Source organism: Anabrus simplex, chromosome 7 (genome assembly GCF_040414725.1).
Source record: "Anabrus simplex isolate iqAnaSimp1 chromosome 7, ASM4041472v1, whole genome shotgun sequence".
Classification (NCBI taxonomy): Eukaryota; Metazoa; Arthropoda; class Insecta; order Orthoptera; family Tettigoniidae; genus Anabrus; species Anabrus simplex.
The window spans coordinates 305,265,414-305,283,280 of record NC_090271.1 but is presented as its reverse complement, the minus strand read 5'-3'; the positions used below and the strand labels follow the sequence as shown (position 1 = coordinate 305,283,280).

At 36.8% G+C, this 17,867-nt stretch overlaps 1 protein-coding gene across 1 annotated transcript in view; it reads right to left on the bottom strand.

The window, feature by feature from the left end:
* The window catches only part of Col4a1 (Collagen type IV alpha 1), a 271,083-nt gene that overhangs the window by 88,177 nt on the left and 165,039 nt on the right, over window positions 1-17,867 (bottom strand). The window contains exons 14-17 of the mRNA XM_067151762.2: window positions 14,764-14,970; window positions 6,323-6,491; window positions 2,223-2,353; window positions 1,973-2,135 (exon numbers count right to left, since the gene is read on the bottom strand). Coding sequence (XP_067007863.2) covers window positions 1,973-2,135; window positions 2,223-2,353; window positions 6,323-6,491; window positions 14,764-14,970 — 670 coding nt within the window. The remainder of the gene's footprint in view (window positions 1-1,972; window positions 2,136-2,222; window positions 2,354-6,322; window positions 6,492-14,763; window positions 14,971-17,867) is intronic.

The window sequence follows — 17,867 nt, the reverse complement described above, 5'->3', positions numbered from 1 at the left end:
TTTCCGAGTGTTTTGGAACCCAGGCAAATATAATTTTCAACTTTTTTCATTCTTAACTTGTAGTATAAACTTCTGATAATTTGAACATATCAAAATGTTGTTGCATTTACCATATGATAATGCATTTGGGAAAAAAAGTGGATCTATTCATTCTAAAGTCCTGTTTTTGTATATTTTATGCATAATAGAGCTTGACGAGTTGTGGATAATACCGGCATATATATTGAAGCTATCATTAGTAATCAAGAATTCAGGCAGCAGAATGCAGCTGCTACTCGTAATGAAACTACTTTGAACTAAGAACTCATTCAACCATCAATTCCCATAGCAGTTTAAAAAACAAAACAAAAAGCATCAAACAAAATCAACTATATTTTCTCAATTTCAACCAATTCAAACTTTCAACCCTTGTATCTGTTTCCTTTGAAAATTCCACATAGTTTGGTTTTGATTTCAGTGAACTCTCTGATTATGATCTTCATGTTATGATATTTTCTCTTTTGAATTTTGAATTTCCCTAACAGCTCCTTCTCTAAATGAGAAAATAACTTATAATTTAAGACTTTAGAAAATAATAAAAATGTATGTTTTTAATTTTATAAGTTTCTTCATCAAGCTATGCGAATGGTATTGTTAAATCATTTTAGCATCGGAAAGTGGCATTAATTTCTTGCTCAAAAAACACCCCTGCTTTTTCTATCAAAAATATGTGAGATAATTTACACTCTCTCAAAATTCATGCAACCCTTTTTTACAGTTCAAAGTAGAAAACCTTACAACCATGCTGCACAAGAAAAGTAGGCCTAGTTTCTAGACTTTTACTTGTCATTTACTTTGCATAAACTGTTTAACTGTATACATTAGATTGTATTGAACAATAGTCTACTCCTCATCATTAAAATCTAGGGAAGAAAAAAATAACTTTGATAGCAGGGACATGGTTTTATTCTACATAATAGAAAATGTAAGTCCCTTGTAGTTGGAATATATACTGTATTTACTTATGTAATTTCCTCCCTTGCACAATTTTCTCACCCTTAATTGTGAATTGCAAATGAAAATTTTGGGGAAAATAATTTGCATAATTTTCCCACCGTGATTATATAAGAAAATTCTGTCATGTGCTTTCTATTTATATTTTTGTGAAATGTGTAGTAATGAAAACATCTATTGTTTCGATGGCCAGTCGCCAGTTTGTAGGCGGTGACTAAGAAGTGCAAGTTGTAACACTGCAGTAATGGGACCGTTCGGTAAGCTACATAATAGTGTTGGTCCATGTATGCATTGCTAGTAGGCTTCTAGTAACAACTTGGGAAACGACATGCACTTGGCCTGTAACATATTCCAGTGCTAATTATTTTTAAAAACATAAGTGAATAGTGGTTAACGATGGGTAATAAGAACGGGAATTACAACACGGTTTAAACTGACAGTGAAAGTGATTACATTTGCAGAAAATAATGGAATCGTACTGTAGCACGTGAAATATGTGTAGAGCCATCACATGTACAGTACTGGCATAGACAAAAGGAACAATTGCTGTGTGCCAAATAGACAGCGTTATCATTTTGGAGACCAAAATCAGGCCAGCATCCAGAAATTAAAAAAAAAGACTTTTTTGATTTGTAACTAGCATAAGAAACAATGGCTGCATAGTTTTGCATGAAATGCTTCAGTTAAAGGTGCTGGAGATCATACATAAAATCAATATATGGTCTCACACTTCAGGGCAACAGAAGGTGACTGGACATTCATGAAGAAGAAAAACCTTTCTCTTCGAAGGAGGACATTTCTATGTCAGTGATTGCCAAACCACCAAATCAAAAATGTGGTGAATTCCATTGGTATTTTAGATTCAAAATTACATTTTTCATCTTCCCTCTTCTCATTTTTTAAATGTTAAAAATGCTAAAATTATGGGAAAATGATGTAAATATGGCAGCAATTGTGAAATTGAATGAATGCAACTAACCTTTCAATCCAGGTGCTCCTGGGGGTCCAGATGGGCCATCTAGTCCAGGATTTCCAGGAAAGCCCATTACTCCATCATTTCCTTTGTCCCCACGTGGACCAGGTAAGCCTCGAGGACCTACTGGACCAGGAGATCCAGGAGGTCCAACAGGACCAGGAGTTCCCTGTTTTGAAACACAACAAATGACACATTTTTACTTGTATATAATACCTTTAATATATTAAAAAGTTATTCTTTAAATTTTACTCACGGCATATCCCTGCAGCCCCTTATCTCCAGGTAGTCCATCTCTGCCTGGAGGACCAGGTTCTCCTTTATCTCCCCGTTCTCCACGCTCTCCTTTAATCTTCTCTTTGAGATATTCTGATGTTGGACAGTTGCCTTGAATCAAAAATATAAAAAACAATATTATGAACTTTCTCCTTGGAAATGACAAGACCATGAGGCAATTTAAAAATGGAGACAACTGGAAAGTAGCAAAAAGATCATCAAAGGCAGAATGCAAGTAACATAATTAACTGCCTAACTCTCATGCTTATTGAGGATCATCTCTGAATTGCCTGTCACTAAAGAATGAACAAGATATTAGTATGCTGATGTAACAATACCATTCATTCACAAGTATTATTACTACATTCTTCCTTTAACTTTCTTTCAGGCATCTCAGTCGGTTAACAAGAACCTTCTGGGAACCCTTAGAAGAAACCACTAGCAAGATTCCAAAACATCACTTGAAAATTTTATCTGGTGATTTTAACGCGCAGATTGGCAGAGACAGGAAACACAAATAGATTGCAGGCTATCACTCGGCACATTGGAGGACGAATAAGAACGGAGAATGTCTTATAGACTTTTGTAAAACTTTCACTTTGAAACTCATGTCTGCGTATTTTGTGAGACCTCCACACAAAAAGAAAACATGGAAATCATTGAACCAGTTATTAGGGGAAATCCAGATTGATCACATTGCAGTCTCCAGAAAAAATATGTGCGACATCCAAAATGTCAGAGTACAGAAGGGAGCTGTCGACTTGGACCACCATCTATAACAATTCAAAGTGAGATTTCAACCCAACCGATCCAGACCTAAACACAATAAATCTCAAAGAGTTGACCCACAACCCCTTAAACAGAACGTCAGCACCTTCTTACAAGACATGAGAGAGCAGGATCCCAAGGGCTGGCCAAACTTACATAAAACACTTCAAACATCAACCCTGAAGTTAGAACAGCCCCCGAGGAAAATTACTTCAGAAATAATCCGCCGGGAGAAACGAGCATAAGACAGAAACAGACGCATAGAAATTGAGCAAGAATTCCTCAGAAACAACACTAGGAATTTCTACAAGACCTTCTATGAGAATTTATCCAATTATCAACCACATCTTTATGTTTCCATCGAGCAGATGGAACATTAGAAACAAAACACCAAAGAGAACTTCACAACTCTAGCTGACTACTTTTGAGACCTCCTCAACCGTGATCCTCCAAAAGAAAGACCGAAGTTCAAAAAGTTCATGGCAAACCCCGATTCACAACCCCGACAATACAGGAAACAGCAGAGATCATCCGATTGCTTAAAAATAATAAAGCCCCTGGAGAGGGTGGCATCACCACAGAGATGTGGAAACTAGGAGATGACCTCGTAAACAGAATCCATGCAATCTTAGTAGAAATCTGAGAAACTGAAACAATCCCACAGGATTGAAAGTGCACATTAATACACCCATTGTACAAAAACGGCGACAAGGTGGATCCATACAACTACAGAGGCATATCGCTACTACCGATCACGTACAAAATTCTTTCTAAAGCTCTCTTAAACCATTTAGAAAAACACACAGATCACCTGAGTGGCGAGTACCAAGCAGATTTCCGGAAAGGTTGATCATGTGCTGAACAAATATGAAATTTGAAGACGATATTAAGGATCCACCAAGCTAGCAGCACGATTGTCACTTTTGTGGACTTTAAGAAGGCGTATGATTCTGTGGACAGACAGACTGTATTTAATATTTAATTTAATTCAGAGTGGACAGGATGACCAGAGAACTAATCTGGCAGACTCTCATGAATACGACTTCTAAAGTGAAATTCCTTGGGGAAATTTCTGAGCGTTTTGAAATATGTATGGGCGTTCATCAAGGTGACGGCATCTCCCCTATTCTCTTTAACTTAGTTCTAGACAAAGTTATTAGAGAATGGAAAAGGGACGTCAAAGGTGTGAGCATCGGAAACTTGAGGAGCAAAGTTAAGATGAAATGTTTAGCCTTTGCTGATGATCTAGCAATCATTACTAAGACCAGAGATGATGTATAGAGATAACACAATATAGCATCAAAGGCAGGCCTCCAGATATCGTGTGAAAAAGCCCAGTTCACGGAAAATCTACATTAAGATAGCAGAAATAATCCGCTATATATGGAAAACAGCACTATTTCATAGGTGTCTTCCTTCAAATACCTTGGAGAAATCATACTACCATTGGGACTAGACAGCAGGGCCAACAAAGAAAGAGCCACTAAACTCCATAATTCATACAGACAAACATGGAATTACAACAAGAAGAGAGTCATAATTGCAAAATTACGACATTACAAGTTGTTTTGATGGAAGCTTTATACACCTCGGAAACCATATCCCTTGGAGGTCACTCTAAAATTACAGAAACTGAAAAGCAAGAAAGGAAAATTATCCAGAAAATTGATGGTCCCATGAGAGAAAATGAAATGTGAATTAAGAGGAGAACAGCAGACCTCTACTCGCTAATTGACAGGTTCACTGATTACAAACTATCCACTTCATGTCTGTATCGATACAACAATCTAACAGTGAAAGAAATATTTGGCCACCTAATCGATACCTTTATTTACATTTGGCAATTTTATAAAATAATTAATAGTACTTAGACTGCTTTGCAGTCATCATCAGCTACATTCACATAAGCTTAGGTATAAATAAGGTAAAAGTACGCACAATATATGTTCTCGTATTAGCCTTGATAACTTCTCATAAGAAACTTAGAAATGTTTTGTCTATTGGGGAAGGATGGTGGTAGTGAGGGAGGGGGGAAGTTGGAGGGGGGGGGGGGAAGAATGCTTAAAAAGTCATAATAACTTGCCCTTGAGTAAAATATTGTTAAAAATTTCTCTTCTTCCAATAAAAAGATAAAAACGTCTTTTATGTCTCTCTATTGATGATGCTTGTGGTTTAAAGGGGCCTGACATCTAAGGTCATCAGCCCATTTTATGTCTCTTTTTTAGCTTCTGTTCTAAGCACATCCCAACATTGAGCTGCAAGAGCATTCTAAGAATCTACCTTTGGCAATAAAAAAAGCAAGTTAACCAGCTTTTTCCACAAGCCTTCAAGCACAAACATGAATGGGACTTAAAAAAGAAGATTTTAGCTCCTCGACTGGAAGCCGACATATGTTTTTATTAATATTTTAGTTAAGAATTTTAATTATACTTTAATACCATCTCAAGTAGTTAGTTGGTGAAAAGTTAATCAGTGTTTTTTCAAATATGCTTTCGAACAGAAGCTAAAAAAGAGGCATAAAAGACATTTTATCTTCTTATTGGAAGAAGAGAAATTTTTAACAATATTTTAGTTAAGGACAAGTTATTATGACTTTTAAGCATTCTTTCCCGCCCCCCCCTTCCCCTCTACCCCCTCACTACCACCATCCTTCCCCAATAGACAAACATTTTTAAGTTTCTCATGAGAATTTGTATTGTGCATACTTTTTGACCTTATTTACACCTAAGCTTATGTGAATGTAGCTGATAATGACTGCAAAGCAGTCAAAACATGTAATATTAATGATTTTATAAAATTGCCAAAGGCAAATAAAGGTATCGATTATGTGGTTAAATATTTCTTTGAATGTTAGGTTCACTGATGCCGTGTACAAGAGACGCCTGAAGTTCTATGGCCATATCTATAGAATGGACAGTGACAGACTCACCAAACGATTATTTAAAGTAATCAATGAAGGTCAAAACAAACTGGCTGGAAGAAACTAAGGCGGACCTCCAAGAAATTAATATTACAGACGACATCGTAGAAGATTGTGGAGCCTTTAGTGCAATAATAGCCAACCACAAATTCATGGAGAACCTAAAAACAAAACTGGTAGGAAGTGGTGCACAGAATGCAAGATGCAACACAGTACATTCATGAAGAGATTTTGGGAGGATAAGAAGGCGAAAACCATCAGGCCAGCGAACAAGTTCAAACATGCTCTTTGAATGGAAATAAATAAATAAATAAATAAATAAATAAATAAATAAATAAATAAATAAATAAATAAATAATGAATGAATGAATAGATTTTTTAAATTTTTTTACCTGGTTCTCCTTTGCGACCAAGTGGTCCAGGTTGACCTTTATCTCCTTTAGATCCAGGCCGTCCCTCATCTCCGGGCTCTCCTTTGATGCTTAAACCCTTTTCACCTTTAGCACCAGGAATACCAGGATTTCCAGAAATACCATCTTGACCAGGAAAACCCCTATCACCCTGGACAAAATAAAAAGTGACTTTGTTTGCATTATCAAACACCACAAAGGGTGAATTATATTTAGGAATACACATTTCAACCCATTCATCAAAGAATGCAATTATGAGGCAAAAAATGTATTATGTCTAGTCCAACAGCCCTCATTTTTATCAGCAATCTCCCGACAGGTTGAGCTTCATGGAATAGCCCTTCCTAAACCTGAACTGCCTTCTATTAAAGCAGTTAGCAAGTTCACAAATGTGCACCAGGCGAGTTGCCCGTGCGGTTTAGGGGCGCGCAGCTGTGAGCTCGCATCCGGGAGATAGTGGGTTCGAACCCCACTGTCGGCAGCCCTGAAGATGGTTTTCCGTGGTTTCCCATTATCACACCAGGCAAATGCTGGGGCTGTACCTTAATTAGGGCCACGGCCGCTTCCTTTCCATTCCCAGGCCTTTCCTGTTCCATCGTCGCCATAGGACCTATCTGTGTCAGTGCGACGTAAAAAAAAAAAAAAAAAAAAACAGCTCAAATGTGCATAATATAATAAGAAAGAATGCCTTTTCAGAGCTTATAAACAACACGTCAAGCTGACTGACCTGTAATTATCTGCTTTATGATTGTCACCCTTTCCCTTGTACACTGGAGCTACTATTGCAACTTTCCATTTATTTGGTATTGCTCCTTCATGCAAACAGCAATCAAATAAGTAATTCAGATATGGCACCATATTCCAACCCATTGCTTTTAATATATCTCCTGAAATCTTGTTCATTCCAGCTGCCTTTCAAGCTTTCAACTTTTATATCTTTTTGTAAACATCTTAATTATCATATGGAAACTTTAGTAATTTGCCAGTATTTTTTGCCTCCTCTATCAGGACATTATGTTTATATCCAACTACTTTGAAAACTGCTGACTGAATACTTCTGCCTTCTGTAAGTCCTCACATACACACTCCTCTTGTTCATTAACGATCCTGGAACCTGCTTCTGCCTTAAAGTATCTCCACATACCTTTCCATTGCTCATTAAAATTCATATCACTGCCAAGTATGTTTGCTATTATATTGTCCTTAGTTGATTTCTTTTTATTCCTAAATTCAATTTTCCAGTAAGCACCTTCAATCTCTCCTTACTTCTGCAAACATTACTAACACTATTTTTTTCTAATCTGCACCTCTTTCTCATCTTTTTATTTTGCTGTTATAATATAATGAGCCCTTACCATTCTTTACCACTTTTAAAGGTACATATTTGTTTTCACATTCCTCAGCAGTTGCTTTAAACCCATCCCTTAGGATGTTTACTTTTATTTACCATTTTCCATGATCATAATAGCTTTTTTAAAATTTCCCAATGCCTCTCTTGTCAACCGTCTGGTATTGCCTAATAATCCTTCTTTTACAACATTCCTTTCAATCACATTTAATTTTAATTATGACCAAAACAGCTTCATGATCACTTTTACCATCTATTACTTCAGTTTCTCTATAGAGCTCATCTGGTTTTATCAGCACCACGTCTAGAATATTTTTCCTTCTAGTTGGCTCCATCAGCTGGCATCATTCAGCTGTCCTTCCCATATTAACTTACTCACTATTTGTTGGTCACGCTATCTGTCTTTCGCATTCTCTTCCCAGTTAATATTTTGGTAAGTTCAGATCATCCACTACAATAATGTTCCTTTCTGTGTTGTTCCCCACTTAGCTGATTCTCATATCTACTAATTCTGCAACACCCCAAAATGATCATGTTGCCTATTGTCTTTACAGATAAGTCTTCATGTTTCTCATCTTTAACTTTTTCGTAGCTTACAAATTCTTTCACCAGTATGAATACCCCCCCTCCTGTCATTCCTATCCTTTCTCTGTGATAAACACTCTAGTTCCATGAGAAAATTTTCGCACCCATAATCTCTCTTCTCAGCCATGATTCAATTCCTATTACGATATCTGGTAAATATATATCTATTCCTTTCTTTACAATACTTCTACAGTTTAACATTAACAATTTTATGTCATCCTTACTTGACTTCATGCTTACTATACTGTCATCATCGCTCCCTAGTCCACCCAATTTCCCTGAATGTACTTCTATATAACTCTTCTAAAAAAACCCCCTAACTTGTATGTACCATTGTAGTTCAAGTGAAGGTCATCTGAGTGTAGATCCCTATCTCCTACCCACTCATTAGGATCTACACATCTCACTCCCAACTTCCGACATACTCATTCCATAGTCTCATTTAAATCCCCAGTTACCCTCCAGTCAGCATCCCTCCTATACAGTATCCCACTGATAAGAATATCTGCTTCCTTTAACTTCTTCCATGCTGCCATAACCAGATCCCACACATTCCCAACTACGTTAGTACCCGTTCCAGCTTGCCTTACCTTATTGATACCAATGTGGAAAATAACCACCTTATCCTTACACCCTTCCCTTCCTTTTATTTTCCTCAACATTTGCTTTAACTTAATTCCTGGATAATATTCTACTCTGGTTTCCTTCTCTCCATACATTTTCCCCACATGCCTGAAAATAGAATCACCCATGACCGGAGCCTCAACCCCACCCTCTTCATTCAATCCCCCTCTTTTTTGGTCTCCCTTAACTTCTCAGATGCCTGCAGAACCCACTTCTTACTTTTCTCCCTCTCACTACCCTGCTACACCTACCTCTTCCTATCCTCTACTCTACATTTCTCTTTCCTACTGGTCCCTTTCCTCTAGCCCCATCCTTCCTCTGTAACAGTTCCCTGATCTCCATCTTCCCTCTGCTGATCTACCTGCAGTGACATACCGATTTCTCATCAAAACCTCTCCTGGGCCCACTCCCTAAGGAAAACACTTAGACCTTGTTTTCTTTGACCTTAACACAGTCCGCCTGTCTTTCACAAATTCTCCCCTTCCTTCTCCCGCCTCTTGCCTGCCTACCATATCCTGTACATTAATTAAGGGAGAACTATCTTCATACCTGTTCTCCGTTACAAGTCTAATTATCTCCCTTAAACTCGCTATCACTTCCCATATCTTCCTTACTTCCCACTCGCACTGAACAACGAATGGATACAACGCTGCATGGATACATAAAATATTATCCACATACACCCCACATCCGCACTTCCTCATCCACATCCGCGGATATTGCAACTATTTGACTATATTACACCCAAGGTATTGAAACGGATAGATCTGTTAACATAATACAATAGGCAACAGCCTCCTATAGTGACATGTTTATGAGGGATTTCCTCTTGCGACAACTACCAACATATTGAACGGTTATCTTTTGGAACCCTTGTTCCTTCCTTTTACTAATTGTGGACAGGAGCCAGTTAGGCTTAGTTGAGATTTACGGCTTTATGAACGTAACGCTCTTTATATACCATTTTCCCATACCAATGTCAAGGGTCACCTCACCACAAGCAAAAATAACTGCATGAAATGTATGAAAGACTCCATCAGGAGGCAGGCGGAAGCCGGGCAGACCACGCAAAACATGGTGTCAAACATTCAAAGAAGACCTACGAATAGTGATCATCAGGTGGGATGATACTGAAAATGCTGTTTTGAATAGGATTCGTTGGCGGAAGCTTGTACTTTGCACAGAAGGAACCAATGATGATTGTTATGATGATGAGCAATTTTAACTTACTGTCCATTTTTACACAATGCACGATGTTACTTCTGACAATTATCCACCTAAAATACATATTTAATATCAAGAAGTTAATTTTTTACACTTAAATGTACAAAAACTTCATGCAGTATAATGTATTCACCCACAGACTGTTACAAAATGTTGTCTTCGAAGAATTATCCCATGCATTAAGAAAGTTCAATTTGGTCAGATACAGTGAGGGAGTGCATAGAGAAGAAGGGAGGAAAACTAGAAGACATACTTAAGAAAGGAAACGAAAAGTGGAGAGACAGGCAACAATGGAGGTCCTTGATTCAAAACCCGACCCAGAAATCTGCAAATGGGAAATGAAGAAGAAGAAGTATTTGGTAAATAGTAGTTTGCTTAACATTATCAATTCTAGGCATTGTAAAATAAAAAACTAATGCACTGCACAGAATATATTTCACCATTTCAGTCATCTTGAAGAATCATAACATTCCATTCACATCTCTATAATAGCTTTGTTCGTGCAGCAAATCTGAGATAGTTTGTGATTTGTACAAGAGCGCATGCATGGATTAGGAACAGTTGGAAACAGTTTCTAATTCTTTCCTGCGTGAACGGTCACATAGTAGACAATATTGCCGTTAGATGTCAGCATCATTCCCAATTAATGTCTATAGGATTTGATTGAGGTTTGATTGATTGATTGATTGACTGATTGATTGATTGATCGATTGAGTGATTGATTGATTGATTGATTGATTGATTGATTGATTGATTGATTGATTGATTGATTGATCAAGGTTGTGTTCTACTGAACGTAATATTTTACTGTAAATATATCACTTATTTGGACTGAAAAGCAGGAAAATAATACGATGCATGAATGAATATTATTCATATATAATACAATATAATTATTTTCATTCTTCGGCCTTTCTCTATTCAGTTAATATCATCAAATAAATTTAGATTGTTGTCATCATTTTAAGAATGAATGAATGAATGAATGAATGAATGAATGAATCAATCAATCAATCAATCCTGATCTGCATTTAGGGCAGTTGCCCAGGTGGCAGATTCCCTATCTGTTGCTTTCCTAGCCTTTTCTTAAAAGATCGCAAAGAAATTGGAAAATTATTGAACATTTCCGTTGGTAAGTGATTCCAATCCTTAACTCCCCTTCCTATAAACAAATATTTGCCCTAATTTGTCCTCCTGAATTCCAGCTTTATCTTCATATTGTGATCTTTCCTTCTTTTAAAGACACCAATCAAATTTATTCATCTACTGATGTCCTCCCATGCCATCTCTCCACTGACAGCTCGGAACATACCACTTATTGGAATAATAAGTCTTATTGTATTGATTAGGTGGTCAAATTAATAAATTAACTTGTTGTTATTATTACAATCAAATATCATCAATACGGATCAAAAATGATATATATCACATGTAACATACCTCTTAATCGAGCAGCTCGTCTCCTTTCTCCCAAGTCTTCCCAGCCCAAACTTTGCAACTTATTTGTAACGCTACTCTTTTGTCGGAAATCACTCAGAACAAATCGAGCTGCTTTTCTTTGGATTTTTTCCAGTTCTTGAATATGAGTAATCCTGGTGAGGGTCCCATACACTGGAACCATACTCTAGTTGGGGTCTTACCAGAGACTTATATGCCCTCTCCTTTACATCCTTACTACAACCCCTAAATACCCTCATAACCATGTGCAGAGATCTGTACCCTTTATTAACAATCATATTTATGTTATTACCCCAATGAAGGTCTTTTCTTATATTAACACCTAGGTACTTACAATGATCCCCCAAAAGGAACTTTCACCCCATCAACACAGTAATTAAAACTGAGAGGACTTTTCCTATTTGTGAAACTCACAACCTGACTTTTAACCTCGTTTATCATCATACCATTTCCCACCGTCCATCTCACAACACTATCGAGGTCACCCTGCAGCCGCTCACAATCTTGTAACTTATTTATTACTCTGTACAAAATAACATCATCTGCAAAAAGCCTTATCTCTGATTCCACTTCTTTACACATATCATTGATATATATAAGAAAACATAAAGGTCCAATAATACTGCCTTGAGAAATTCCCCTCTTAATTATTACAGGGTCAAATAAAGCTTCGCCTACTCTAATTCTCTGAGTTCTATTTTCTAGAAATATAGATACCCATTCAGTCACTCTTTTTTCTAGTCCAATAGCACTCATTTTTGCCAGTAGTTTTCCTTGATCTACCCTATCAAATGCCTTAAACAGGTCAATCGCAATACAGTCCAACAGACCTCTTGAATCCAGGATATCTGCTATATCTTGCTGAAATCCTACAAGCTGAGCTTCAGTGGAATAAACTTTCCTAAACCCAAACTGCCTTCTGTCAAACCAGTTATTAATTTTGCAAACATGTCTAATATAATCAGAAAGAATGCTTTCCCAAACCTTACATGCAATGCATGTCAAACTGACTGGCTTGAAATTTTCAGCTTTATGTCTATCACCCTTTCCTTTATACACAGGGGCTACTATAGGAACTCTCCATTCATTTGGCATAGCTCCTTCAACCAAACAATAATCAAATAAGTATTTCAGATATGGTACTATATCCCAATCCATTGCCTTTAGTATATCCCCAGAAATCTTATCAGTTCCAGCTACTTTTCTAGTTTTCAACTTTTGTATCTTACTGTAAATGTAATTGTTATCATAGGTAAATTTTAATACTTCTTTAGTATTAGTCACCTCCCCTATCTGGACATTATCCTTGTAACCAACAATACATACTGCTGACTGAATACTTCTGCCTTTTGAAGATCCTCGCATACACACTCCCCATGTTCATTAACGATTCCTGGAATGTCCTTCTTTGAACCTGTTTCTGCCTTAAAGTACCTATACATACCCTTCCATTTTTCACTAAAATTTGTGTGACCACAAATTATGCTTGCCATCATGTTATCCTTAGCTGACTTCTTTGCTAGATTCAATTTCCTAGTAAGTTCCTTCAATTTCTTCTTACTTCCATAACCATTTCTAACTCTATTTCATTCCAACCTGCACCTCCTTCTTAGTCTCTTTACTTCTCTCTTATAATATAGTGCATCTTTACCATTCCTTACCACCTTTAAAGTACAAACCTATTTTCACATTCCTCAACAATTGCTTTAAACCCATCCCAGAGTCTGTTTACATTTTTATTTACCATTTTCCAGCAATGGTACTGCCTAATAGTCCTAATTTTAATACCTTCCTTTCTTTCACATTTATTTTTAACTACGACAAAAACAGCTTCGTGATCACTAATACCATCTATTACTTCGGTTTCTCTATAGAGCTCATCTGGTTTTATCAGCACCACCTTAATATTCTTCCCTCTAGTTGGTTCCATCACTTTCTGAATCAAGTGCCCTTCCCATATTAACTTATTTGCCATTTGTTGTTCATGTTTCCTGTCGTTTGCATTACCTTCCCAATTGACATTTGGTAAATTGAGATCACCTACTACAATCACGTTCCTTTCCTTATCGTTTTCCATATAGCTGATTATCTTATCAAATAATTCTGAATCATCATCAGTGCAACCCTTTCCCAGTCCGTACACTCCAAAGACATCAAGTTGCCTATTATCTTTAGAGATAAGCCTTACACCCAGAATTTCATGTTTTTCATCCTTAATTTTTTCGTAGCTTACAAATTCTTTTTTCACTAGAATGAATACTCCCCCTCCTACCATTCCTATCCTATCTCTACGATACACACTCCAGTTCCGTGAGAATATTTCTGTATCCTTTATATCATTTCTCAGCCATGATTCAACTCCTATTACAATGTCTGGTAAGTATATATATCTATTAAAGTACTTAATTTGATTCCTTTGTTTACAATGCTTCTACAATTGAGCACTAAAATTTTTATGTCATCCCTACTTGATTTCCAGTTCCCGGTTCGCTTGAGTCACTCGTAAAACTAATGTCTGACATCTGAAAATATCTAAGTTCAACGATCTGTGATATTCATGATTAGTTAACACCCTATCAGTAAGCATAGACTAACAGATCATTAAAATATATCTAGTTTATCTACAATACCTAGACTTACTTACATTGACAGTTCACCTGTGTTTTATCATGATATTGTTTTAATTAAGGATATGTACTAGATGCAAATGAACCGTTCATGTATGCATGTATGTTCATTAAACAGAATGCACAATTACTGCCATCAAGGAATGTAATTTTCAAGAAAAACACAAAACAAATTTATTTATTTATTTATTTATTTATTTATTTATTTATTTATTTATAAGGTTCTGTGCTTTGTGAACCACATGAGATGGGGGCTGATGCGCATGCGTCATTTAGAAATCTGAAAACAATCCCCAAATTCTGTTGACTGTTCTCAAACTGTAAAAAACTGGAATTCATGTCTGCAAGAACAACAGTCTATCAGTCAGAATACTGAATTTTCACTGCATGAACGCTTCAAATACAGCAAAATACATGTGCGCATGCACCTGGTAGTTTGGGATAGTTTTGTATTGCTGCACAAACAAAGCTATTGTAAAACCTCTCAAACTGAAATAAATCCCACAATCTGGGTGACAATGGTTCTGTCATGATGAATTTCTAGAGTGTATACATACCCTATCTCCTTTTGCTCCAGGGAAACCCTCCAGTCCTGTTCTTCCTTGTAAACCTTGTGGTCCTGGTGGTCCAGGGGGACCAAGCCGTCCAGTCTCACCTCTGTCACCCTTATCTCCTTTCTCTCCCTTCACCAGACTATCTGAGACGGTAGCAGGAGCACCTGGAGGTCCAGGAGGTCCATTCAAACCAGGTCTACCATCTTGACCCTAGAAAGAAAGAATCACATTCAAAGTTGAAATTTTCTGACATAATTCTATGTTATCCATAACTTTCTCTAGTGCAATCACTTTTATTCTTTTACAGTTTGATGGAATATGAGATATTCAGATGGAATGCATTTTTTGGCCAATTCTAAAGTAGGGATCACTACTACTAATGCTACTAATGCTACTTCTTCTTCTAGATGCAGTGCCTAGTCTCCTGGATCTTAGCGATCAATATGGATGGTGTTCTTCTATCTTCAGAAACACAGTAGAGTTGTTCGACAGTTTTTATTTCAGTCCAGTCTTGAATGTCCTTGAGACATGACATTCTTTTTCTGCCTACTACAGGCAACTTGCATGCACTCTACAGTGTGATAGCAGTAATGCCAAACCTGTAGCTTAGATCCTTTCCAACAGAACAAATGTGCCCAAGGCCACCATAGCTCAATTGGTAGAGCAATTGGGAGGTTGTGGATTTGGATCCCACTGGTGTTCAGTTGGCCATTTTTGTTCTGTACTTGACATTTATTGCTGCTTCCTCCAGCAAGTCAGTGCTTGTTCTACATCAGACATTAGAGATTTACTTCTTTGCCTGAGGTTCTAAGTTAACTTAAAGACATCATATTGTGACAAGAAGATCATAACCTTAATTTGTTTATTACCATATATATATTAATGTTATAATTATTCCTACAGCATTGTCTTTCTCTGGTATACATATGTTTTAGTTATTACATAATCTGTTTAATTAATTTATATTTGGCTGAAGATGGCCACTAACTGGCTGAAACTAGTCCCAAGACTTATTCAGTATTATTTACTTCATATACGGTATTGTATTGAAATTTATTCAATTATTGACCTTCTTGTCAATTTATTCTTATAATTGCACTTCAATATGGAACAAAAATGAAATTTATAACTTGTAATAATAGGTTGAAAGGCAATTTTAAGGTCCACTATCTTATCATTTTGTTCTTCATTGATAAGTTTGATAACTTCAGCTGAAATCTCACCAGGGTCCAAAGCTTTTCCATTTTTTAAGTGGTTTATTGCACGAGTTGCTTCCAATTACAAAATTATTGGGCCATCTGTGTATTCATGATGGATATTTACTGGTGGTTGGTTATGAAAAATTAGGTCTGAAATATATTTTTAGGGAGCAATATAGATTAGTGATACCAAATTTTACTGAATTATAATAAACACTAAAATTTCAAAATGAGAGTCTCTAAATCATCCAGTTATTTTATCATGCACTACAAAGTCAATCTCAACTGAGTACCATATCACTCAGATTTCTTTACTTTTCTGAGGGAGTTCTTTCTTTTCTTGGATTATTATTTTCCATCTCTTCAGTTACTTTCTTTCTGGCAAGGCATCATGGGCTACAAAAGGTACATTTCACATGTCATTTATCACTGCTTTCCAAAATGGCAAGGACAATCTCCACATTTTCATAAACAACACTCCCTTCTTCAAATACAGTGGATTGGCTGTCCTCATCAATCTCAGTTCTTCTAAGTCCACATTTTTTCTCAGCCCCAAAGGAGCTTGTTTTTGCTTCCCAACTTCATCAGGAGGGTAGGCTTCAACACTCACTGAGGGACCATCTTGACCATCTTGATATGGGAAGTGTAGGATAAGAGGAAAGCTGGATAAACACAGGAAAAGGGAAAACAGGTGGTAAAAGATAGGAACATAGAACAAACACAAAAGGAATGTAATGGATTATTATTATTATTATTATTATTATTATTATTATTATTATTATTATTATTATTATTATTATTATTATTATTATTATTATTATTATTATTATTATTTACGTACTTACAATGATAGGTCAGTATATACTGTATATACTGCAAGACTATTTGAAAGACCGTACATTGTTGTACGATACGGAAGAAAAGGCCAAAAAGCAGTGGTGAATGGTACAGATACTTCAAGCCAATATACACAGGAGTCTAACTGCCAATGATCTATTGACGCAGATGATCTATGAGATAGGAGCAGACATCTTGATTCTCAGCGAACAATATCAAGACAGAAATCAACCAGGCTGGTTTTCAGACAATCTAGGGACAGCTGCAATATGGGTACCTGACCTTGGAAAATATTCAGTTATAAATCAAGGATGCGGAGATGGTTTTGTCTGGGTCCAAGTTGAGAAGGTAATTTTTGTCAGCTGTTATTTTACCCCGAATGAGGCTATTTCTGACTTCCATACAAAACTAGATGGGCTTGAAGATACTCTGCAAGGGATGAACACTAACCTAGTTGTTGCTGGTGATTTTAATGCTCAAGCAGTTGAATGGAACATGCCTCAAACAGATTCTAGAGGGTGGTGTTCAATGGAGATGGTCGCCAGATTGGGATTAAGGGTTATCAACGTTGGTAATGTGACAACCTTTCGGCGACCAGGGTGTCGGGGAACTATACCAGATGTAACCTTTGCTTCTGAAGACATTGCGTCTAGGATAACTGAATGGCGAGTAATTGAAGAATATACTGGAAGCGATCATCAGTATATCACTTTTTGTGTACTTCAAGAGACTCCGAATCTGAGAATTACCACACGCAAGCCAGAAAGATGGAACATAGCCACTATGGATAGAGAAAAATTTCATGAAGTAATACAGAATGGAATGGATTGTATGACGGATACATGTCACGGAGGCAAAAGAAGCATAATTGCTAATAAATGCGTGGAACACACCATGAGACTCCTTCAGCAAGCATGCAACGCATCAATGACCAGAATCAAACAACGGAGAGACAAGCGTCCAGCATATTGGTGGAATGAAGAAATTGCTGAGTTGAGGAAACAATGCCTGCGACTCAGACGAAGGACACAAAGAGCACGACATAATGATGAAGCTCTCTCAGTAGAGTAT